Genomic DNA, 25,583 nt, shown 5'->3' on the forward strand with positions numbered 1-25,583 from the left:
AGCACACCAGTTCCACAACCACAACACACCAGCTCCATATCCACAACACACCAGCACTGTAACCACAACTTGCTAGCTCCATAGCCTCAACACACCAGCACTGGAACCAAAACATGCCAGTTTCATAACCACAATACACCGGCACTGTGTATGCAACATGCCAGCTCCATAACCACAATACACCAGCACCGTAACCACAACACACCAGCTCTATCACCACAACACACCAGCTCTATAACCACAACACGCCAGCGTCATATCCACATCACACCAGCTCTGTAACTACAACGCAGCAGTGTCACATCCACAACATGCCAGCTCTGTAACTAAAACACACCAGCTTCATAACCACATCACACCACTGTAAGCACAATGTGCCAACTCCATAACCAAAAGATATCAGCAGTGTAACCCCAACATGCCAGCTCTGTAACCACAACACACCAGCTCCATACCCAGAACACACCAGCTACATAACCACAACACACCAGCTTAATATCCACAACACGCCAGCTTCATAACCACAACGTGCCAGCTTCATATCCACAACACACCAGCTCCATATCCACAATACACCAGCTCCATAACCACAACACACCAGCACTGTGAATACTACATGCCAGCCACATAACCACAACACACCAGCACCTTAACTACAACTTGCCAGTTCCATAACCACAACACACCACTGTGTCCACAACACACCAGCTCCGTAACCACAACATGCCAGCACTGTGACCACAAAACACCAGCACTGTAACTACAACACACCAGCTCCATAACCACAACACGCCAGCACTGTACCCCAAACATACCAGTTCCATAATCACATCACACCAGCATTGTAACCACAACACACCAGCTCCATAACCACAACACGCCAGCTTCATATCCACAACACGCCAGCTTCATATCCACAACAGACCAGCGTCATATCCATAACACGCCAGCTTCATATCCAAAACACACCAGCTCTATAACCAAAACACACCAGCTCTATAACCACAACACATCAGCTTCATATCTACAACACACCACTTTAAGCACAACATTCCAACTCCATAACCAAAACACATCAGCAGTGTAACCACAGCACACCAGCTCCATATCCACAACACACCAGCACTGTAACCACAACTTGCCAGCTCCATAGCCTCAACACACCAGCACTGGAACCAAAACATGCCAGTTTCATAACCACAATACACCGGCACTGTGTATGCAACACACCAGCTCCATAATCACAACACACCAGCATTGTAACCACAACACACCAGCTCCATAACCACAACACACCAGCTTCATACCCACAACACACCAGCACTGCAACCACAATATGCCAGCCACATAACCACAACACACCAGCTTCATATCCACAACACACCAGCTCTATAACCACAACACACCAGCTTCTGATCCACAGTGTGCCAGCTCTATAACCACAACGTATTAGCTTCATAACCACAACACAGCCGCTTTATATCCACAAAACGACAGCCCCATAACTACAACATGCCAGCTTCATAACCACAACACACCACTGTAAGCGCAATGTGCCAACTCCATAACCAAAACACACCAGCACTGTAACCACAACTTGCCAGTTCCATAACCACAACACACCACTGTAACCACAACATGCTAGCTCCATAACCACAATACACCAGCACTGTAGCCCCAACATACCAGTTCCATAATCACAACACACCAGCATTGTAACCACAACACACCAGCTCTGTAACCACAACATGCCGGCCACATAACCACAACACTCCATCACCGTAACCACAACATGCCAGCTCCATAACCGCAACACACCAGCACTGTAAATACAACATGCCAGTTTCATAACCACAACACACCAACACTGTAACCACAAAATGCCAGCTCCATTACCAAAACACACCGGCACTGTAACAGCAATACGCCACTGTAAATACAACATGTCAGTTCCATAACCACAACACACCAGCACTGTAACCACAACATGCTAGCTCCATAATCACAATACACCGGCACTGTAAATACAATATGCCAGCTCCATAACCACAACACACCAGCACTGTAGCCACAACATACCAGTTCCATAACCACAGCACACCAGCATTGTAACTACAACATGTCAGCTCCATAACCACAACATGCCAGCTCCGTAACCACAACACACCAGCACTGTAATCACAACATATCAGTTCCATAACCACAATACACCAGCACTGTAAATGCAACATGCCAGTTCCATAACCACAACACACCAGCTCTGTAACCACAATATACCAGTTTCATAATCACAACACACCAACATTGTAACCACAACACTCCAGCACTGTAACCACATACCTGCTCCATAACCGCAACACACCAGCACTGTAACCACAACATGCCAGCACCATTACCAAAACACACCAGCACCGTAACAGCAATACACCACTATGAACACAACATGCCAGCTCTATATCCACAACACACCAGCACTGTAACCACAACATGCCAGCTCCATAACCACCACACCAGCACTGCAAATGCAACACTCCAGCTCCATACCCAAAACACACCAGCACTGTAATCACAATATGCTACCTCCCGAACCACAACATACCAGCACTGTAACTGCAACATGCCAGCTCCATTACCAAAACACACCGGCACTGTAACCAAACCATGCCAGTTTCATAACCACAAAACACCAGCACTGTAACCACAACATGACACAGTATCCACAACATGCCAGCTACATTACCAAAACACACCAGCACCGTAACCACAACCACAACATGCCAGCTCCATAACCACAACGTGCCAGCTCCATAACCACAACACACCACTGTAACCACAACACGCCAGCATCGTAACTACAACATGCCAACTCCATAACCACAACACACCAGCACTGTAACTGCAAAATGCTAGCTCCATACCCACAACACACCAGCACTGTAACCACAACACGACACTGTATATACAACATGCCAGCTCCATAACCACAACACACCAGCACCGTAACCACAACATGCCAGCCACATAACCACAACACTCCAGCACTGTAACTGCAACATGCCAGCTCCATAACCACAACACACCAGCACCGTAACCACAACATGCCAGCCACATAACCACAACACTCCAGCACTGTAACTGCAACATGCCAGCTCCATAACCACAACACACCAGCACCGTAACCACAACATGCCAACCACGTAACCACAACACTCCAGCACTGTAACTGCAACACGCCAGCTCCATAACCACAACACACCAGCACTGTAACCACAACATGACACTGTAAATACAACATGCCAGCTCCATAACTACAACACACCAGCTCTATAACCACAACACCCCAGCTTCATATCCACAATATGACAGCCCCATAATTACAACACACCAGCTTCATATCCACAACGCACCAGCTCTATAACCACAACACCCCAGCTTCATATCCACAATATGACAGCCCCATAATTACAACACACCACTGTAAGCACAATGTGTCAACTCCATAACCAAAATACATCAGTAGTGTAAGCACAATATGCCAGCACTGTAACCACAACATGCCAGTTCCATAACACACCAGCTTCAGATCCACAACACCAGCTCTATATCCACAACATGCCAGCTTCATACCCACAACAGACCAGCGTCATATCCACAATACACCAGCTTCATATCCACAACATGCCAGCTTCATACCCACAACACGCCAGCTTCGTATCCACAACACGCCAGCTTCATAACCACAACACGCCAGCTTCGTATCCCCAACACGCCAGCTTCATACCCACAACACACGAGCTGCATATCCACAACACACCAGCTACATATCCACAAAACGCCAGCTTCATACCCACAACACATCAGCTTTATATCCACAACACGCCAGATTCATACCCACAACACGCCAGCGTCATACCCACAACACGCCAGATTCATACACAGAACACACCAGCTGCATATCCACAACATACCAGCTACATACCCACAACACACCAGCTGCATATCCACAACACACCAGCTACATACCCACAACACGCCAGATTCATACACAGAACACACCAGCTGCATATCCACAACACACCAGCTACATACCCACAACACACCAGCTACATACCCACAACACACCAGCTGCATATCCACAACACACCAGCTACATACCCACAACACGCCAGATTCATACCCACAACACACCAGCTGCATATCCACAACACACCAGCTACATACCCACAACACGCCAGATTCATACACAGAACACACCAGCTGCATATCCACAACACACCAGCTGCATATCCACAACACACCAGCTACATTCCCACAACACACCAGCTTCATACCCACAATACACCAGTTTCATACCCACAACACACCAGATTCATATCCACAACACTCCAGCTTCGTATCCCCAACATGCCAGTTTCATACCCACAACACACCAGCTGCATATCCACAACACACCAGCTTCATACCCACAACACACCAGCTTCATACCCACAACACACCAGCTTCATATCCACAACATGCCAGCTTCCTATCGACAACACACCAGCTTCATAACCACAACACACCAGCTTCATATCCACAAGCTAGATTCATACCCACAAAACGCCAGCTTCATACACAAAATGCCAGCTTCATATCCACAAAATGCCAGCTTCATATCCACAACATACCAGCTTCCTATCGACAACACACCAGCTTCATATCCACAACACACCAGCTTCATAACCACAACACACCAGCTTCATATCCACAACACACCAGCTTCATACCCACAAGCCAGATTCATACCCACAACACGCCAGCGTCATATCCACAACACACCAGTTTCATACCCACAACACACCAGTTTCATACCCACAACACGCCTGCTTCATACCCACAACACACCAGCTTCATACCCACAACACACCAGCTTCATACCCACAACACACCAGCTTCATACCCACAACACACCAGTTTCATACCCACAACACGCCTGCTTCATACCCACAACACACCAGTTTCATACCCACAACACGCCTGCTTCATACCCACAACACACCAGCTTCATTCCCACAACACACCAGCTCCATAACCACAACAGACCAGCATCATATCCATAACACGCCAGCTTCATATCCACAACACACCAGTTTCATAACCACAACACACCAGCTCCATACCCACAACACACCAGTTTCATACCCACAACACACCTGCTTCATACCCACAACACACCAGTTTCATACCCACAACACACCTGCTTCATACCCACAACACACCAGCTTCATACCCACAACACACCAGCTTCATTCCCACAACACACCAGCTCTATAACCACAACACACCAGCTTCATATCCACAACACACCAGCTCCATATCCACAACACACCAGCTTCATATCCAAAACACACCAGCTCTATAACCACAACACACCAGCTCCATATCCACAACACACCAGCTTCATATCCAAAACACACCAGCTCTATAACCACAACACACCAGCTCCATATCCACAACACACCAGTTTCATAACCACAACACACCAGCTTCATACCCACAACACACCAGTTTCATACCCACAACACGCCTGCTTCATACCCACAACACACCAGCTTCATACCCACAACACACCAGCTTCATTCCCACAACACACCAGCTCTATAACCACAACACACCAGCTTCATATCCACAACACACCAGCTCCATATCCACAACACACCAGCTTCATATCCACAACACACCAGCTCCATATCCACAACACACCAGCTTCATATCCAAAACACACCAGCTCTATAACCACAACACACCAGCTTCATATCTACAACACACCACTGTAAACACAATATTCCAACTCCATAACCAAAACACATCTGCAGTGTAACCACAACATGACACTGTATCCACGACATGCCAGCTACATTACCAAAACACACCAGCACCGTAACCACAACATGCCAGCTCCATAACCACAACACACCACTGTAACCACAACACGCCAGCATCGTAACTACAACATGCCAACTCCATAACCACAACACACCAGCACTGTAACTGCAAAATGCTAGCTCCATACCCACAACACACCAGCACTGTAACCACAACACGACACTGTATATACAACATGCCAGCTCCATAACCACAACACACCAGCACCGTAACCACAACATGCCAGCCACATAACCACAACACACCAGCATTGTAACTGCAACATGCCAGCTCCATAACCACAACACACCAGCACTGTAACCACAACATGACACTGTAAATACAACATGCCAGCTCCATAACTACAACACACCAGCTCTATAACCACAACACCCCATCTTCCTATCCACAATATGATAGCCCCATAATTACAACACACCAGCTTCATATCCACAACACACCAGCTCTATAACCACAACACGCCACTGTAAGCACAATGTGTCAACTCCATAACCAAAATACATCAGTAGTGTAAGCACAACATGCCAGTTCCATAACCACAACACACTACTGTAACCACAACACACCAGCACTGTAACCACAACATGCTAGCTCCATAATCACAATACACTGGCACTGTAAATACAACACTCCCTCTCTGTAGCCACAACACACCAGCTCTGTAACCATAACATGGCAGGTGGAATCTCTTAGGAGATACTCTATATAATTTGTTATCTTACTGGTGTGTAATAAACTGTTCTTGTTACTCAAGAATGAGCCTCGTCAGCCAATACTTCATACAGTCACCTTTCACCACTTCCTATTAGAAAGTACACAAAACTAGTACTAATAAGTCGGATTGGTGGTCATGTATCTCCCCAAAGAGGATCCTTTCGGAATCAGGTACCAGTGAGCATCACTTAAATCACCCACCAGCTGTGTCATGGCATGTGTAATGGATTATCCAGGTCAGTAAGCATGCAAACAACAACGGACATCCAATTAATCATTCACACTCCACTCCCAACACCTCCCCACAGCCCCAAGGCACCTTCCCATGCAATCGCAGAAGGTGTGACACCTGCCTGTTTACCTCCTCAATATTGAAGGGCCCAAACATACCTTCCAGCTGAAGCAGCACTTTACCTGCACTTCATACAATTTAATCTACTGTATTCACTGCTCACAATGTGGTCTCCTCTATATTGGGGAAATGAAGTATAGACTGGGTGACCAGTTCGCAGAACACCTACGCTCTGTCCACAAAAATAACCCTGAGCTTCTAGTTGCCTGTTACTTCAAGATACCAGCCTGTTCCCATGACAACATTTCAATGTCACGCCGACTGCAGGGCTTCAATTAAGCTCAGCGCAGACTGGAAGAACAGCATCTCGTTTTCCACTTGTGGACCCTGCAGCCTTCTCAATATTGAGCTCAAGCATTTTAGAGCCTGAGCACCTTCTTCCATGTCCTTTCCCCAGCCCCACATCCAGATCCTGTTATCACATGAGCTGCTTTTAGCATTCCTGATGAAGGGCTTATGCCTGAAATGTTGACTCTCTTGCTCCTCGGCTGCTGCCTGACCTGCTGTGCATTTCCAGCACTACTGACTCTCAACTGCTTTCAGCACAGCCAGCCCATTCTCACCCACTCATGGTCCCCATCATTACCCATCAAGCTTTTATTCTTCTGTAGTCTACTATCCTTTTTGGTCTCTCTCTCTCTGGACTCTGTCTCCATTTATCTGCTCACTCTTTCTTCTCTCTCCCTCCCTCACCCTCACCCCCGTATGTTATTTGATTTGAAGTAGAGTCACACCAGGCTCGAAATGTCAACTCTGTTTCTCTCTACACAGATGCTGCTGAGTTTCTCCAGCAATTTCTGTTTTTGTTGCAGCTACAGCTCGGATTGTCCTGGAAAACTGCTACAAATTTATTCACTTCATCACGACTTGAGTGAAGCTGCTTCTCTCTCAGTCAATGCAGGAACTAAAGTCTCCTGTTAAAACCATGTTGCCTTGGCGATGTTTTGCTAATCTCTGCTTTTACACACCCTGATTACCTTTTCACTGTTAGCACACTATTTGTCGCCTACCTCAGTCAGAGTGCTGTTTCCCATGTTGCTGCTTTACTCACCCCACTGTGGTTTCACGGTCTGTGAGCACTGTTACCGAAGTCTCTCCTGTCAACAGCTACTTTATCAATATTGCTAACCAACTAGCCTGGCCTTTTGACAGATTCCCAATTTTTTATTTATGCTTTCATCCAGAGACCCCACCACCCTGCTACAGCTGACTGGGATGCAGGACGCAGAAAGTCCAGGGCAGCAAACTCCTGAGCAGGGTTCAGAAAGACCTCCCTGTCATCCGACGTATCTACGCACCCTACAACAACAACTAAAACTTCCACAGGCGCCCTCATCGCAATAAAACATTGAAGCAGTTTCAACAGAGTATTATGTTGCAACATTTGACACAAACTGCATGAGAATATTGCAGGACAGTTGATTAAAAGCTTGCCCAAAGTGATAGTTTCAAATGAACCCCTTAATGTATGAGAGGGTGGTTTAGGGCAGGAGTTCCAGAGCTCTGGGACTTGGCTGGTTGAAGGCAAGATCACCAATTGTGAAGTGATTCAAACCAGGGAAGCTCCAGAGTCTAGGACGAGAGGTGTGCAGAGATGTCAGAGAGTCATGGGACTGGAGGGGAATACAGAGTTAGGTCAAGGAGGAATTTGAAAACAGATAACATCCACAAATTTCTTGGGTCCTCCAAATCGCTGGGCACTTGGGAATCCCCAACATCAGAGGCTGGTGACTCTCAGTAAGTAGGACCATCACGCTGGGGGCCATAATTCCAGGTACAAGCCCACCAGAGAGTAAGGTGAAAGATGGATCATAGGCAGGTGGGTAGTGTGGAGAGGGATAGGGCGGTGAGGTGAGTGAGGTTGGTTTGAGGTAGTTGGATCAGGACACGAGGGGTTCTTGAGTTATCTTCTAGTCCAGTGGGGTTAGCGTTGTAGTCGTGTGGCTGGGGGCAGGGAAGGAGGAGGAGGGAGGACAGGAGGGATTGAGGGGAAAATGTGAATGTTTGGTTGGTGGGTTTGGGAGGGAAGGAGACAGTTGTGTCATTGCCCAGGACTTAGCTGAAGGTTTCTCTCTCACTATCTGGGTAAGTACATCAGAACTGTTGCAGGTTTTCTGCTTGAACTCAGGACTTAGAGACTTTTTCAGAGAGTTCCAAGGAACAGGGAAATTGCAACACCAGAAGTTCAAACTTCCCAGCTCATTCCATTGGGAGGTTACGCTACCAGGACTTCTGCAAGGTCCAGGCACACATCTCTGGTCATGCCTGGATTTTTAAATTAGGAATTGCTTTGATCATGTAAACAGAATGCACTGTCACCTTTTGCTTCTACCCCAGTAGGTGCTGATGTTTTGGCTGGGCAGATTTGCAAGTGAAGAGCAGTCAACCTCTTCAATGGACGGCCAACTGACCACCGAGCAGGTCTGAGGTGGCTGCCAACTGTGGTTTCACCTCATGGCTAGCCAAGTGCATTTTCCAGCAGGAGACCTGACAGTGAGCAGAAGCAGAAATGCTAGCCGCTATCATGTACCTCTTGCCTAGAATACACAGGTGGCAGAATATGGTGCCCAGGCTGGCACCTTGCTAACTCAGCACAGACCTGGCATCAAACCTAGGTATTTCTGCCTTGTATGGCAAAATGGCTTTACCCAAACCATGTTGAGAAGTTCCATCTCTATTTTCCTTTTGGCATTGCAACATTTCTGGAACAGAGGAGAGTTGCAAGCTGCTGCTTGCCTTATACTGGGTCACTTAGGATATCACTGATGCCTCAACATCATGGAAAACACACCATCCATCTTGTTGCACTTACCTTTCGTGAATCAACAGCTGCATACATGATTTCCATCCAACCTTTGAAGGTAGCCTGAAAATGATCAAATGAACACCCAGTGAATAATGTGCTGCATTCAACTCTTTTGCACTATGACCAGAATTTAGCATTTCACCAACACAGGACATGAATCTATGCCAAGTACTCCCACATGTTCAATGAAATCTTGTTTATTTCACTCAAGAAATGTTATTAGAAATCAAATTCATCAGTCCTGCACTCCAGTGGCTTGAAGTGAACATGTTTTGGAGGAGAAGGTCACAACAACACTGCAACAATTCTGAAAGAAGAGGGTAAAAAGAAAACCACAAAATGCGGAAAGAACTGATAGTGGTCCAAACTGGAGTTCTGTTTTCAGTACACAAAACCAGTTCAGACTGCAAAGTGTCATTTCCACATTTTAATTGCATTTTTCCTTGCTTGACCTCTCTCTCTCTGCTGGGAGAGTGACATTGGTGGATTTGCCCTCTTCAATTTCTCAAAGTATCACAAGATGTGCTGAAGAAAAGAACACTTGTCCCTTTCTATAATTCACGTGACAATTTGGTCAGAGTTACCACCCGATCCACTTTAATCTCCTAATAAAATCTTGAGCAATGTTGCCTCATTTCCATTCCAGTCCCCTAACTCCTGCAGATTCACAAGGGTGAGCCCAGGAATGTGTGGGTACACCTATCAGGAAAGGATTGTCAGGCTGGGTGCCACCTTTCTTATAAAAAAGCAGCTGAGGACTGATCTAACAGGAGGTCTTTAAAATGATGAAAGATTTTTGGTTGAGTGGACGCAGAGAGAGTGCTTCCACAAAGCTGGGTGAGAGGGTGAGCTGTGAGTGACTTGGACAGGCTGACTGGGCACATGCATGGCAGATGCAGTATAACATGAATAAATGTGAAGGTACTGACTTTGGGAGCAAAAACAGGAAGGCATATCATTATCTGAATGGTGATAGATTGGGAAAGGGGGAATGAGACCTGGGTGTCCTTGAACACCAAATGCAGAAAGTAATTATTGCAAGTACAGCAGGCAGTGAAGAAAGCAAATGGTAGGTTGGCCTTCATAGCGAGAGGATTTGAGTACAGGAGCAGGAAGGTCTTGCTGCTATTGTGCAGGGCCTTGGTGAGACCACCCCTGGAGTACTGCGTGCAGTTTTGATCTCCTTATCTGAGGAAGGATGTTCTGGCAATGGAGGGAGTGCAGTTTACCAGACTGATTCCTGCAATGGCAGGACTGATGTATGTAGAGGGACTGAATCAGTGAGGAATATATTCACTGGAGTTTAAAAGAATGAGGGGGGGAAATCTCATAGAAAGCTATAAAATTCTAACAGGACTAGACAGAGTTGGTGCAGGATGGATGTTCCCGATGACCGGGGAGTCCAGAACCAGGGCGTCACAGTCTAAGGATACAGGGTAGGCCATTTCGGACTGAGATGAGGAGAGATGTCTTCACCCAGAGGAGCCTGTGGAATTCTCTACCACAGAAAATGGTTAAGACCAAACCACTGAATGTTTTCAAGAAGGCTCAAAGGGCCAAATGGCCTACTCCGGATTCAATTTTCTGTTTTTGTGGGGAACAGCAGAATTGGAGGTCATTAATATAAGACAGTCACTGAGAAATTCCCATAGGGAATTCAGAAGAAGTGTCTTCACCCAGAGAGTGGTGAGGATGTAGAACACCCTCCCATACGGAATGGCTACAGGGAAGTAGGATAGATTCATCTAAGGGAAAGCCAGACGAGCATATGAGAGAGAAGGGAACAGAAAGCTCCTCACGAAAAGAATTCAGATGAATAAAGATAGGAGGGGGCTGCATTGGCAGGGACTAGTTGGGCTGAATGGCCTGTTTCTGTGCCATGTATCCCATTCCCAGATTATAGAAGGAATATTATTGCCAGTGTATCTCAAATTTGCAACGAGATCCACATGAGTCTGAGATGAGTGGTCAGAGTGGAAATAAAAATAAATGTACAGATGCACAAAAGAACACATCCATGCACATGTGTGTACCTGGATGCCTGGGTGCCAGAGTTGGAAAATACTCCATTCCCAGGGCTATCTTCCCTTACCTTGATGGGATATTAAAGGCACTACATCAACGTAATTTGGTGTTGGGCATCAACACATACATAAAAGTCTATTAGCAGTGCCAAAATAGGAAAGAAACGTACCACTTGCAGCAAAGCCAGATATCCTGCTCCGACATTGTCAAAGTTAATCTTCACATTCTTCCATCGAATTTCATCACTGGTCTGGTTTATAAAGGCCTCACAATCTGTCTTGTTGTTTATTTCCGAGGGGAGAAACCTATATTCGGAGGTTTCATTAAAACAATAATAATACTTTCCAGCAAAAAGGTTCACTCCCATTATGCTGAAAATGAGCCAGAAGATGAGACAGACCAGCAGTACATTCATAATGGAAGGAATGGCACCCACCAAAGCGTTGACGACAACCTGCACCAGGACGCAGAAAGAAAGAAGATCAGTGTGACAAGAAACGCCTTTGAGACCATACACCAGGAATTTTAGGTCAGGGTTTAAGCTGCTGTCGCCTTACTGCATAGTCAAGTACTATACTGTAGGGTCATGAGCTTTGGCTGATGAATATTATAAAACTGCTTGAGTGATTGATCCAGCAATCCATACAGATATTTCTGATCCTGCTATTTTGATCTTTGAAACAAGTGACAGTATTTTCTTAAACAAGTTATCTCACATCCTCCTGCTGCTCAGCTTAAACCCTGTCATTCCAACTTTTGTTTGTGAATAAGCGGGGCCAATGGGCAAGTTAACAGCTGAGCGTGCAGTCTTATAAGCTGTTTGGAAGCAGGCAGTGGTGATTTGAGGCACGCATGCAAGTTACAGAACAGCATCTTTATGCCATTTCCTGCATATACAAGGGGTTTTACAAGCTCTTTGCAATGCATATCACAAGATAGTAGGCAAAAGCACAGCTTGGAGTGGAATCAAGTTTTGAAACAAATTCCAAGAATAGATAGATACTTTCTCCTTTATTAGATTGCGAATATTAGTAGATTGTTAAGGATAAAGAGTCAAATGATTGTTGGATAGATTTTTCTGCCGTATAGTTTGAATTTCCCAGTTTTCTCTCCCTTAGATTTTGCAGGACTACACATCATACTCTGGCTGAGAGGCCTCTATTCCATTGCTGTACCATTACTGGCCACTTGAAGGTGCTCTCAGGCAGCGCTGGGGGTGACTGCCTCCAGTCCTCCCCATGTCCCTTCTCGAGATCTGCCTGATCTTTTAACTGGACAACTTTCCAGGAAGACAGGGAACACACATGTAAAACAAAATCACAGGCATGAACACAAGGTTGACCTTCCCCATGCTGTGCCATTTTTCAAAATTCATATTTAGAAAACTCAACATTCAATACAATAAAGGTTTTCATTATTTTACCATTTATTTCATTTATAAAACATCTTCCTAACTTTCCTGTACCATAGATTTCTTCAAGCTAAGAGCTTGACCAGACAACCTTATACCAGGCATTTTTGCCTTCTTACTCTTGAGTCAAGTGTCAAAAGATTAGATCCATGTTCTTCATTCCCTTCTCTGCAAAGAGATGCCCATCCTCGGCTTGGCATCCAGCCATAGCAGCCTGGCCAAGAGGGCAGACTTACAACTAACCCTGAATCTTGCCATTTTAGAAATCCACAACAGCGGTGCTCAAACCTACTATGCCACCTGAAGTTCAAAACATATCCAATGAACTTCATCAGATATGCAAAACAAAGATAATGTGCATTGAGAGAGACTGATCATCAATAAGGTGAAATGAAAGTAATCAGTGCATTTTACTGATGGAGTTGATGTCATAGTTTTCTCAAAAGAAGCTTTTTGTCTTCCCTTCTGAATTGATCAAATTATTGAACACAAAATTGAACATTCTGAAGTGCTGTTTATAAATGTACCCCAAAGAATTTGTATGCTGTGTCACTTGGGAAGTGATTCCATTAAGAATCAGGCCACAAACCTTTGATCATGAAGTGTTACAGAATTGTAAACAACATTTTACTATGTCACTACACACAATGACCAGAGCTAATCTTCCCCTTCTGTTACAGACGCATTTGGAAAAGTGTTATCGATATACTGTATCAATGTCTAACCAATCACACTGTTGAGATTTCTTGATGTAATTGTTAAGGTTAGCAGAAACAGGTGGTTGGTATGAATTTTCTTTAAGCACTTATAAATAAGAAAGCCTTTTGTGGTGCAGTGGTAGTATCCCTACATCTGAACCAATAGGCCTAGATTCAAGTCACACCTGCTCCGGAGCTGTGCAATAACCTCTCTGAACAGGTTGGTTAGAAAATATCCACACATAAATAAGGAACAACTGGGACACTGAGGTTGTTGGATGAGAGCGGTAAGATTGAGCAAGTCGATAAACTCTCTCCACAAAGTAATGGCGATGAGTCGTGGTTTCTATCTCACCAACCAGCTTGGATCCTATTAACACTTACATATCCAAATGAACTATGTTCCCGTGGCTAGCTGGAGGTATTTGATTTTTTTTTAAAAAAGGGTGATCTGAACTGGAAAACTGAGTAGTTGTTATGCCTTTACCTATATCGGCAAAGCACATTAGTTTACATACACATACACAAGGCAAAACCATCAACTAATAATTCATCTTCCTGGCTTCCAAAAGCACCTCCACCCTCTTCTACATCATATAAAAGGAAAATTTAAACAGGAACCTCATTCTGCAGTTGCAGATTTGAAGTTTCAAATGGACATAATGCGATATAGCAACTGGTATACCTCTTTGACTGCTAAATACCTCTGAAGCTTGAGCTAGTAACAGCACAAAGGTATGAAACAGTGCTAGCTCCATTAAAAACCTCTGAGAGGCTATGCATCCCTCATGATGCACTCAATGTGATTTCAGGACAAGTACAAAATTAACAGAGAACTACATATTGGTATCTTTACTTTAAAAAGAAGGCACACTTGGAAATGCAGAGCAGAGGGAATTTGGGGCTGTGGTATTGGCTGGTCAGCTAATTATCTGCAGCTGCCAGTCATAAACGTCCTGTACCCCTTCCCACACCCCAGATCAGAGGGAAGAGTTTGAGCATGTGCTGCACTTGACTGTGGCACAATAATACAACAATATACATCCAGTTGAAAGCCAATCCCTCATCCATAAAATCACTGGAATTTTTGCAAGACTCTACTGTGCCTCTTCATCAAGGTTTCGTTGCAGCTTCTCCTCTCAGGAGATGAGTTGATGTTCTAACTCACCATTTTGTTGTGATCAGACACAGTCTTCGTTTCTGTTGCTGTGGCTCGTTAACTCTGAACTGCCTGGATCACACCATCTGTGCTATGGAGTGTGTAGTCTGGTTGATCCACAAAGAATGGCTCCAATTCTTGTGAGGCTCTTCGATTCCTCTTAAAGATCTTTCCATCCTTGGGCCTGACACTGGTCGACTGCATTCATCCCCATCCACTTCCTCCACTGTCTGATTCTTGTGGTGTCGCCATAGTCTGACCAGACCATAGGGACTGCTCCCTCATTAGAGAGAAGCAATTGGTGGTGATTTAACCTGAGGGCCACCAGATCTCAGGCAAGGGAACAGGTTGAGAAAGAGAGTTCTTCATGGTAACCTCAAACTGGTGATGGGAATTGAACCCACACTGTTGGCATTACACTGCTTTGTAAACCAACAATCCAGCCAACTGAACTAAACTGATTCCCACTGTTTGGTACAACTCTAATGACTCCTTCTCAAAGCTCAGTAAGGTCTTCGGTGCCTTTCCTGTGGAGCTGGACCTTCATGCTCCTGAAGAATAGCTTGCTTTTTATATCACTTACCACTGTTAGTTTCATGGGAAAGGGTCAAATAGTCTTTGATCTGGCTAGAGCATCCAGTAAATGAACTGTCTGGTGTTTCACTTGCTGTATTGTATTGCCAGGAGGATTGAAGTAAGGAGCTGGATTAAACCTTTGCAATTTGGAATACTCTCTACCTTTCTGTCTGGCTTGTGAGCTGGTGGAATGACTGCAAACTGTTGCAATTTTCTCAAATCAAATGGGGGGCAGGAACCATTATTTGATAGAAATTCATTTGGGATATGCTCTCACCTTCAGTGGAACTTCTTGAGTATCTTTTTTTTTGAAACCTGTCTTATTCTGAAGGAATCTGAATAATAGCCAGAACATGAAATAGTTCATTTCCTTCAAGTCAAAAACAAAAGGTGTCATTTCTCCCAGGGCTTTTGCGGTATTTGCTGTTTGTCTTTGAGCAATTGGTGCACGTCATGTTTTTTTTCTATGTCCTTGTTCAGCAAAGGCTAGTAAATTCACTTCTCCAACTGCGAAGCGCTCTGGATGCATTCACTTTCCTTATTTACATTGGTAACATGTCACTGATGTGGGTGCCATGGTGGGTTGATAAGTTATAAATTTTTTCCCCTGTATTTTTCATGCACAGGTGAAAACAAACTTATATTCTATTCTAATATTGCAGATTTCAAATCTTTGCTTCTGAACGTTTGTCAATTGACACCGGTCTGCTAGCTCTTCCAAGCCAGTGCTGTAAACAAGCTCTACATAATGTATCAACAATAAGCTCCTGGCTTCTCTTGCAGTCATCCATTTCTACCATTGGCTAAACTGCAACTGCTACACTGTTTTTTCTCAGTTTCAAGAACCTCATGGAGTCTTGTAGAAATTCCTCATGAGCTGCTTCGATTTCAAATGGTACATCCAATCATTTGCACCATTTAAACGGTGTGGGGAAAATAGTAGCAGGTCCAATTTATCAAACACAATATGCCCCCAAAACCCCCAAAAATCTTCATTGTGCCAACTTGTGCATGTCTTCACTTTCATTGATTAAGAGATTTCACCACTGACAGAAGCTTGGTTAAGTGGCTTTAGTGGCTACACAAGCACACTTTCTCACTTGCTTTCACTATCACCAGGGAAATACTAAATGAATTTTATGCATCAGTGTTTACGTGGAGAAGGATATGGAAGATATACAATGTGGGGAAATAAATAGTGACCTGTCCTACCTGCCTATATTCCTTCCCATTCATCCATTGTACTCTTTTCTACCTTTCCCCACCCTCCTCCCTGACCTATCACCTCCATCCCCACACACATTCACCTATTGTACTCTATGCTACTTTCTCCCCACCTCCACGCCCCTCTCATTTCTCTCTCCACCGCAGGCACCCTGCCTCTATTCCTGATGAAGGGCTTTTGCCCGAAACATCAATTTTCCTGCTCCTCGGATGCTGTCTGACCTACTGTGCTTTTCCAGCACCACTCTAATCTAGACAGTAGATTTGGATCAGCTCAGGGTTGGACGGCTGAAGGGCCTTTTCCTGGGCTGTAAATTTTCTTTGTTCTTTGAGTGACTGCTTTTCATGCAACGAACTTCCAGACATTGGGGTGGCACAGTGATTCAGTGATTAGCACTGCTACCTCACAGCATCAGGTACTGGAGTTTAATTTCAGCCTTGGGTGACTGTTTGGGTGTAGTTTGCACATTCTCCCCGTGTCTGTGTGTGTTTCCTCCCACAGACCAAAAATGTGCAGGTTAGGTGGATTGGCCATGCTAAATTGCTCATAGTGTCCAGGGACATGCAGGCTCGGTAAGTGTGGGGTTACAGGGATGAGCAGGGGGCTGAGTCTGGATGGGATGCTCTTTGGAGGTTAAGTGAAGACTCGATGGGCCGAATGGGTACTATTGGCAGTGTAGAGATCCTATGATTCTATGACATCAGTCTTCAAGTGTTTGAGCTGTGAAATCATGCCATCTACCTGCAGTAGACCAGACGAGGTAAGAACGACAGATTTCCTTCCCTGAAGGACTTTAGTGAACTGGATAGATTTCTATGACACTCAATGATCGTTTCATGATCACCATCAGTGAGACTAGCTTTCAAATTCCAGATATATTCATTGAATTTAAATTCCATCAGTGGCTGTAATTTGAACCCACATCCCCAGAACATTTTTGGGCTTCTGGATTACTAATCCATTGACATTCCCATCGCCATCTCCCATTAATTGAATTATTCGGATGATCGTTTGAAGGAAGCTTGCCATAAAGTACAGCCTGTGTGGTACAGTCTTTCAAAGTGGAGAGGCTGTTTCACTGAGAAGTGGTCCTGAGGTGAGGTGTTATGTTGGGAGCTCGGATAGAGGAGATGGCTCTCAGTGGGAAACCTCTTCTCAATGCCCATTCCCTTGACCACTTGCCTCCTTCCTGATCTCTGACCCCTGCAGAGTCCCTCCAGGCACCCTGACAAGGTTCATTATAATTCCCGAAGAGCAAATTTTCAAGAAGGAGTTAGATGACCAAGTTGAGAAGAAATGCCTTCACCAAGAGAGTGAGGGGGGGCCACCTGTGGAATTCACGACCACAGAAAGTGGCTGAGGCCAAAACATTGAATGTTTTCAAGAAGGAGTTAGATATAGTTCCTGGGGCTAAAGGGTATGGGGAGAAAGCAGAAACAGGAGACTGAATTGGATAATCAGCTAGGATCATATTGAATGGTGTAACAGGTTCAAAGGGCTGAATGGCCTACTCCTGTTCCTTTTTCTGTGTTTCAAACTCCCTTGCCAATGCTGGGTCAATATCTGCAGTGCTGGGGTAAAGGGCCTCAACTGGCATCGAGGAAGGCCATCCACAAGCCTTCCCACCTTGGACTTAATTGGTGCAGAGGCAGGATGGCAGCAGGATTCTCACTTGGTATCCTCCTGCCCAATGAGGTGCCCTCACCCCTTCAAACTCGTGTGAATCACATAGGCAGAAAACCCAAACACAGCACGGCCATTTGAAATCAGTGCTTCAATCAATCAATCAGACCCCATTTCTATTGTTCCAAAAGCCTTAACCCACAGTGTGAGACTGCAAGATGGTGTAGACATAAACGCTCGTGAAAGACAGATGAGATCTGTTTAAGTGTCATGATTTGACCGCTTATCCAACCCAGCACTTTACAAGGAAAAAAAAAGGCTGAATCTGTTAGTTAGCATTAAAAGGAAATCCTTTGCTGGACTGATTATTTGGATAGAAATGGTGTGCAGAGATATGGGGAAAAGGCAGGAGATTGGCACTAGGGGATAGAACAGGAACAGGCACAATGGACTGAATGGCCTCCTTCTGCATTGTGACAATTCTGTGATTCTGTGAGACTGCTTTAATTCATAGGCAATCAGGTGTCTATTAGCAAGGGGGAGGCAGTGGCAGATGGTGACATTTGAATTCAATAAAATCCTGAGCTGAAAGCTAACCCAACGTTGACTATGTAACCGTTGTAAGTTGTTGTAATTGTCTGCTTCACTAATTATCTTTATGAAAGGAAATCTGCCAATGTTCCCCAGTCTGGCCTATACGTGACTCCAGACCCACAGCAATGTGTTTGACTCTTAACTGCCCTCTGAAATGACTCTAGCAAGCCATTCTGTTAAAGGGGCCATTGAGAATTGGCAACAAAAGCCAGCCCTTCCAGTGATGCCCACATCCCAGATAATAATAAAGAAAGAAAAACAAAACGATTACCACTTGTTCCTGCAGTATCAACGGAGTTGTTGGTTGGGATTTCCCAAGGGTTGTTACTATAGCTGACATGATTCTGAAATCTTGGCTGAGTTTGAAAAATTAAAAGAACATTTCTATCAACTGGGACAGCAGGGTTTGCATTTTGATTGACAGTTTAAAGAGATTATTAAAGCATTGGCTGATTTTTATCTGGTTACCAAATAGAACTTGGTTTTTAATATAGGTTGGACAATGAGGGGAATTAAAACCTTTGAATGGCTTTCACAAATGGACGATATTTGCATTAAAGAATGCATGAGTGAGAGATCCAATAAGTTGTTATAAGCTTGTTTTTTCCCATCTCCAGTTGGCTACTGAGCTCTGTCACCGAGGGCGCTGGGTGAGTGGCATGTGTTGGTATAGAGAGGCCATAGGGAGTGGACACAGGGTTAGAGATATGAGGGCTGGAGGGGTTATGATCTTTTACAAGAAATGGAAGCTATTCCCAGGGAACTGAGGCAGGCCTTCAAAGCAGCCTACTTCAGCACTCACCTGATTGTCTTCTCGGGAGTGAAAGTCGAGCCTTTATTCTCTACAGTGTACTCACCTTGGCTTTGCAGCAGGCAATTTTCAAAAACAGGGCAAGTATAAAAGTGTGTTTAAAATGTGTGGACATAAAGCATAAAATAAGGGATGGACTGAATTTGTCAATCTGTACCTTACTCTATGAGTGTGGGGTGATTAGAGGTCAAGTACATCTTTGGAACACATTCCTTCATTTTGCTCTTCTGTAAGTCACCTTCCACAGCAGTTTTGCCTGTCCTAGGTTTGGGGTTTAAACTGGATTGATTGGTCATACAGTTCCTTTTGACCATACTATACATCCAAACTAGGGATGCTTGCAAGCCATTGAATGCAAAGCTGGGAAAAAAAAATGCTGTTTCTCCAAACGTTGTCTGTTTAATTAGCATTGGATGGCCTGTGCTGTGTACATGCTCATTCAAAACAAAGGTACTGGTACATTGTAATTTACACGCACCTTCAAAATATCTGGTTGATTACTCAATACGGATTCCATGCAATCAACAGCAGTGAGTTTCATCCCACATTATCTGATGTCAAATCTTTCAAATGTTATGATGGCATCAAACTCAGTCAGTGCAATGCTTGATTGTGTTCAGATTCATTTAAAGTGACACAACAGGAGTACCATAGAGCATGGTATAAAGAAGGGAGGGAGTGGAAGGAAAAGCTGTCAGACAAGGCCACCAGTCTCCAGTGGACTGGATTGAGAACAACCAGGTACAACAAGATGAACACCATGGTTGTGCATATATTTAACAAGCTGAGAAACATGCCGTTCTGATCACACATACATTCAGACGTCAAAAACAGTCGATTGCACCTCAGATTTGGATACAATGATCACAGTTTCCCATCAATGAATTTAATCAAGTTTGTCACTTTGTGGATCAATTTCCAATCACGCACATTGGCCTGATCCATATTTGTGCATATGCTCCATGTGTACTTCTTTGCACCTGGTGATTCTCCATTTAGGTTACAGCAGAAAAACCCTTTTAAACACTAAAGGAAAGCCAGGCCAAATGAGAACGGCTGATGTATGTTCTACGATGGCATGTAGTTTGGGCCAGTCTAAATGTGATGAGGCAGCCTAATGTATCTCCCTTTCAGGAGAGGGTGCAGGTGGGGGAATAACAGGGAGAGGGGATAAGTTCAGCAGCTGTGTCATGGTTAATTTACCCCTCCCCAGAGTTTATTGATCAATTCTAGCATGCTTAAACTTGTTCTCATATGCATGCAGAAGGTCAGCTGCTATTCCATCTTACCCTCATCCCTTCAAATCGTGACAAGGCTCTTAGAGGTCTCAAAGCTCTTAGTGTCCTAAGAGACTTAATGGCACCTAGTTCGGAGTAGCCCAGGGCATTAGCTACGAGGCTGACTAAGGAAACCTATACAGAAACAGAAAAGCAAAGTTCCCAATACTGTTAGCAAAGGCCCTATTGCTGATGAAACAAAATGGACTAATTGTGAGATTGCCTCAAGCTCGATGCGATGAACTGAGGCCAGCTCCCTACTTCCCTTGCCTGAAGTAATTCCTAGTGACCTAGAAGGAAATGCGTAGTTGAGAAGAGGCATAAGACAGAACAAAAGGAAGAAAAGTGAAAAGAAGGGTCACAGACACACAGACAACTAAAGGGGACCTGTTGGAGGAAAACGCCCAATGGACGATAAGAACCTTACCCTTGCCCTTTACTTTGTGAAGATCCGATCGAAGTGAGGGGAGAAAAAGCCCAGAAAATTAAGCGACACAAATAAAAGGTACCTACAAAAAAGAATACAGGTAAATCTGTGCTGCATATCAAACTAACCTCTGATATATCCTTTATATACAGAGGCACTGCATTGGAAAGGGATCATGGGATCAGAGGTGGAGGGCGGGGGGGAGGATGTGGGTGGCAGAGGGACACAGGGTTCCATCTGCAAACAAACTGATCCTAATGATAGTCAAACTGACATTCTGTAATGTGTTAAGCCCAGTCACGTTCAGTTTAACATTTTGTACTCAAATTCAAATGCACAAAATTAAGAGGGATTCCCAGGAAATTTCAATTGGAAGCTGCACTCTAGCTCAGTCTCTTCGGGAAGTTTCTGAAATGTTACTTGTTGTTAAATCAGGTTTGAAAAGACTCACGGGCAAGGAACAATTTGAAGACAGTACCAGGCCTTCAAGCAAAACATGCTCGAAAGTTTGAGTCGTTGCTAAAGTGAGAACTTTAAAAATTGGACACTGAAGAAGATCTTGTTCAGTTCTCTATTCAATGTTTGTATAGGTGCACTACACAGCTGCAAGGCTGAGGGCAGCAGAGACGTGGGGCGGTGGGGGAGGAAATCACAGAGTCTAAGGGGCTAGGTTTGACACACATTAGTATTAATATGTCAAATAAGTGAAATCTGTTTTCCTTAGTACCTCCTAGGGAAGACAGAATTCCCCACTCTATCTCCAAATGGCTTAAAATTTAAATTCTAAAGGATGTCCATTCAGCATGGCTTGATATTGATGCTTAGATTGGATCTTATTTTGAATAACTAAATTAATGGCATCTGCAACTGGGTCGATGTTGCACTGATACAGTAATGTAGCTCTTTCACCATGATGGAAAGGTCAGAGATTATATATGACGTGGGTTTGATGCATGTGTAGAATAAATGTACTAGCATCTCCCTGATCCATGTGTTTTAATACCTAATATTTATTCTAGTAATCATTGTGAGTGTAGTCTTTCGCACTCAAAAGATACTTGGCCATAAGGAAACAAATGAAGGAGCCAAAATCTATTTTGCCAGCATTTCAACTTGCTTTCTTTTTACACACTCTGAGCACTGAAGACAATATAATAGAGATAAGCCGTCCACTAAATAACAAATACAAACATTTGGTTTGTCCATTATGACTTCTGACTCAACATTTTAGCTGAGCTTATAATTGACATAAATCACTAAACAAACAATAGTAATTTAACAGAGATAATTGGTACTGGATGTTACACTTGTCCCCAGAAATCACAGCAGGAATATGCTGAGGAAGTTAGCTACCATAAGCAATATAGCAGACCCAAATCTGTCTTCAGTAGTCAGAGGGGTGAACAGGAATTGTTCTGCACAAATGGAAAACATCTTAAAATCAATTCATTCTTCGAACTTTTACAGAAGACACACAGTAGACTGAAACAATTCAAAATCTTCCAAAAGGCTATAAATTTAAAGACATGTTTACAATGTTGTCAGTGTTCACTCTTAACATAATAAGAGGGAGAAATCCATTCTACAAGGAAAGGAGACAATAAATTGATCTACAGGTTATCAACTCTGTTAGTTCACCTTCAGACAAGATGGAATACTAAGCATGCTCACGTCCACCTGTTTACAATGGTTATTGTACCCGAAGCCAAAAGGAAAAGTAAAGATGCTGATCGTCCAAGACTCTGAAAAGGAAGTTAATGAGATCTGTATGTAACATGTTAATTATTATGTGTTTATCTAATCAATGCAACCAACATGGAAATTTAAATCCACAGGCAAAATACTAATAGAGATCATTTGCCACCATTATGCCATCAGACTATTCCACATTCATATTATACTAACAAGTTTGAAAACAATCATTGGAAGCATCTTTGGGCTAAAACACAAAGTCATTATTAACCTTCATTATGTAAAGTTTTATATTGTTGCTTTAGAATAACTGACACACACATACTTAGACTGAAATTCAAGTTTCGAGTTTGGATTATCAATGACATATTGACTCTCTCCAGAAACAAAGGGGTACATGGTGGGTATAAATGGTGACTTGTACAATGCAATTCCTTCTGCATTCCTGCCCATGTTCCATTTGACAGTCTTAGCCCTGCTACTTGAGCATAAGAAAGCAGACTCCAGCACCTATATCTGTCAAGTGGGTTTAGCTTGACATTGGTGGTGTACATGAAGATACCTCAGATCCTGGGACAGTCTACTTGGGTGAGGGGGTTACACAAGCGAAGAGAAACTAATGATGTTGAACAAAATGAGGGAGAGGGGACTGCAAGAATTAAATTGCAAACTTTCTTCAAAGAATAACATTCAGTGGTTCAGTCTCTTGGAAAAGCAAAATTGACAATAAACTTGGTGCTTTATGAACTAGGAATGACCAATAAGACAGCAGATGCATGAGAACACCATCACCTGCAAGTTCCCCTCCAAGCCAGTGACCAGCCTGACTTGGAAATATATTGCTGTTTCTTCATGTCACTGGGTCAAACTCCTGGAATTCCCTCCCTAATGACATTGTGGGTCTCACTGCAGCACATGGACTGCAGCAGTTCAAAGAGGCAGTTCACCACCATCTTCTCAAGGGAAATTAGCCAACAACATCTATATCCCAAAAATGAATGTAAAGAAAACCAATAAATAGTTAAATTTCAAGAAGTCATTTAAAGCATCAATGTGCTGCAAAACATTTTCTAACTTTTCCTTCCTTCTCGTGAACAAGTGGGACAGCCTCTTTTGAAATTCGTTCATTTTAGAATGAGGATAGTGTGTATATTAATCTCCAATAACATATGCATTGTATAACATTTCATCATTTTGTACACTATGTGCTATTCTCCATCAGGTTGAAGCTCTATAGGACTTTGTTTCAAAATTTCTTGGTGAAACACCTTGAGCAATTATATTACATTAAAGGGATCAATGAAAAATTAATGCTCTCGATATTTGAGAGTTAGTGTTTTATCTGGTTGAGCTGTATTATTATTATTTATTAGTTTGTTGTTGGTTATTATTTATTTAGTTGAGTAGTTGGGTTTTTATTATACATTTTTTAATATACAGATTTATACACTTGTACATGAGGGTGGTTTGGGTTTTTAAAATTTTTTTTGGTGTTCTTTCTTTGCATTGTTTTGAATTGTATTATTTTGTATTTGTTGTAAAATTTAAAAATCTATTTTAAATAAAAATATATTTTAAAAAAGAGCAGAGCTCAATGAATACAAATTGTTACTGGCATTTGTAATGCATTGATAAATCTGCTAAGTTCCTTTATTTCTTTAAAGTAAATGCTTTTCCTAAAAATTATGGATGAATGTACTAACTATTGCTAATGGCAGATGGATTACAATGAAGGAAAGTGACAGGTTATGCACTTTGGTAGGCAGAATACAGGAATAGACTATTTTCTAAATGGGGAAAGGCTTCAGAAACCTGAAGCACAAAAGCGACCTGGGAGTCCTAGTTCAGGACTTTCTTAAGATTAACATACACATTCAGTTGGCAGTTCAGAAGGCAAATGCACTGTTAGCATTCATTTCAAGAGGGCTAGGATACAAGAGCAAGGCTGTACTGCTGAGGCTGTATTAGGCTCTGGTAAGACCACGTTTGGAATATTGTAAGCAGTTTTGGGCCCCGAATCTAAGGAAGGACGCACAGGCCTTGGAAGGGGTCCAAAGAAGGTTCACAAGAATGATCCTGGTGATGAAGGGCTTATCACATGAGGAACAGCCTCAGAATGAAGGGACAACCCTTTAGAACTGTGATGAGGAGGAATTTCTTCAGCTAGAGGGAGGTGAATCTGTGGAACACTTTGCCACAGGGGGCTGTGAAAGCCAAGTCATTGAGTGTATTTAAGACAGAGATAGATAGGTTCTTGATTGGTAAGGG

At 43.5% G+C, this 25,583-nt stretch overlaps 1 protein-coding gene across 8 annotated transcripts in view; it reads right to left on the reverse strand.

The window, feature by feature from the left end:
• The window catches only part of LOC122543258 (sodium channel protein type 8 subunit alpha-like), a 418,530-nt gene that overhangs the window by 191,638 nt on the left and 201,309 nt on the right, over positions 1-25,583 (reverse strand). For 5 of the 8 annotated variants that reach the window (XM_087985565.1, XM_087985567.1, XM_087985564.1 and 2 more), the window contains exons 22-24: positions 21,209-21,331; positions 11,992-12,276; positions 9,804-9,857 (exon numbers count right to left, since the gene is read on the reverse strand). In XM_087985565.1, the coding sequence (XP_087841691.1) occupies positions 9,804-9,857; positions 11,992-12,276; positions 21,209-21,331 (462 nt within the window). The remainder of the gene's footprint in view (positions 1-9,803; positions 9,858-11,991; positions 12,277-21,208; positions 21,332-25,583) is intronic. The other 3 variants (XM_087985570.1, XM_087985569.1, XM_087985571.1) reach the window with 1 other exon arrangement.

Source organism: Chiloscyllium plagiosum, unplaced genomic scaffold, assembly GCF_037043375.1.
Source record: "Chiloscyllium plagiosum isolate Xiang-an unplaced genomic scaffold, Cpla_swu_hap1 HiC_scaffold_53X, whole genome shotgun sequence".
NCBI lineage: Eukaryota > Metazoa > Chordata > Chondrichthyes > Orectolobiformes > Hemiscylliidae > Chiloscyllium > Chiloscyllium plagiosum.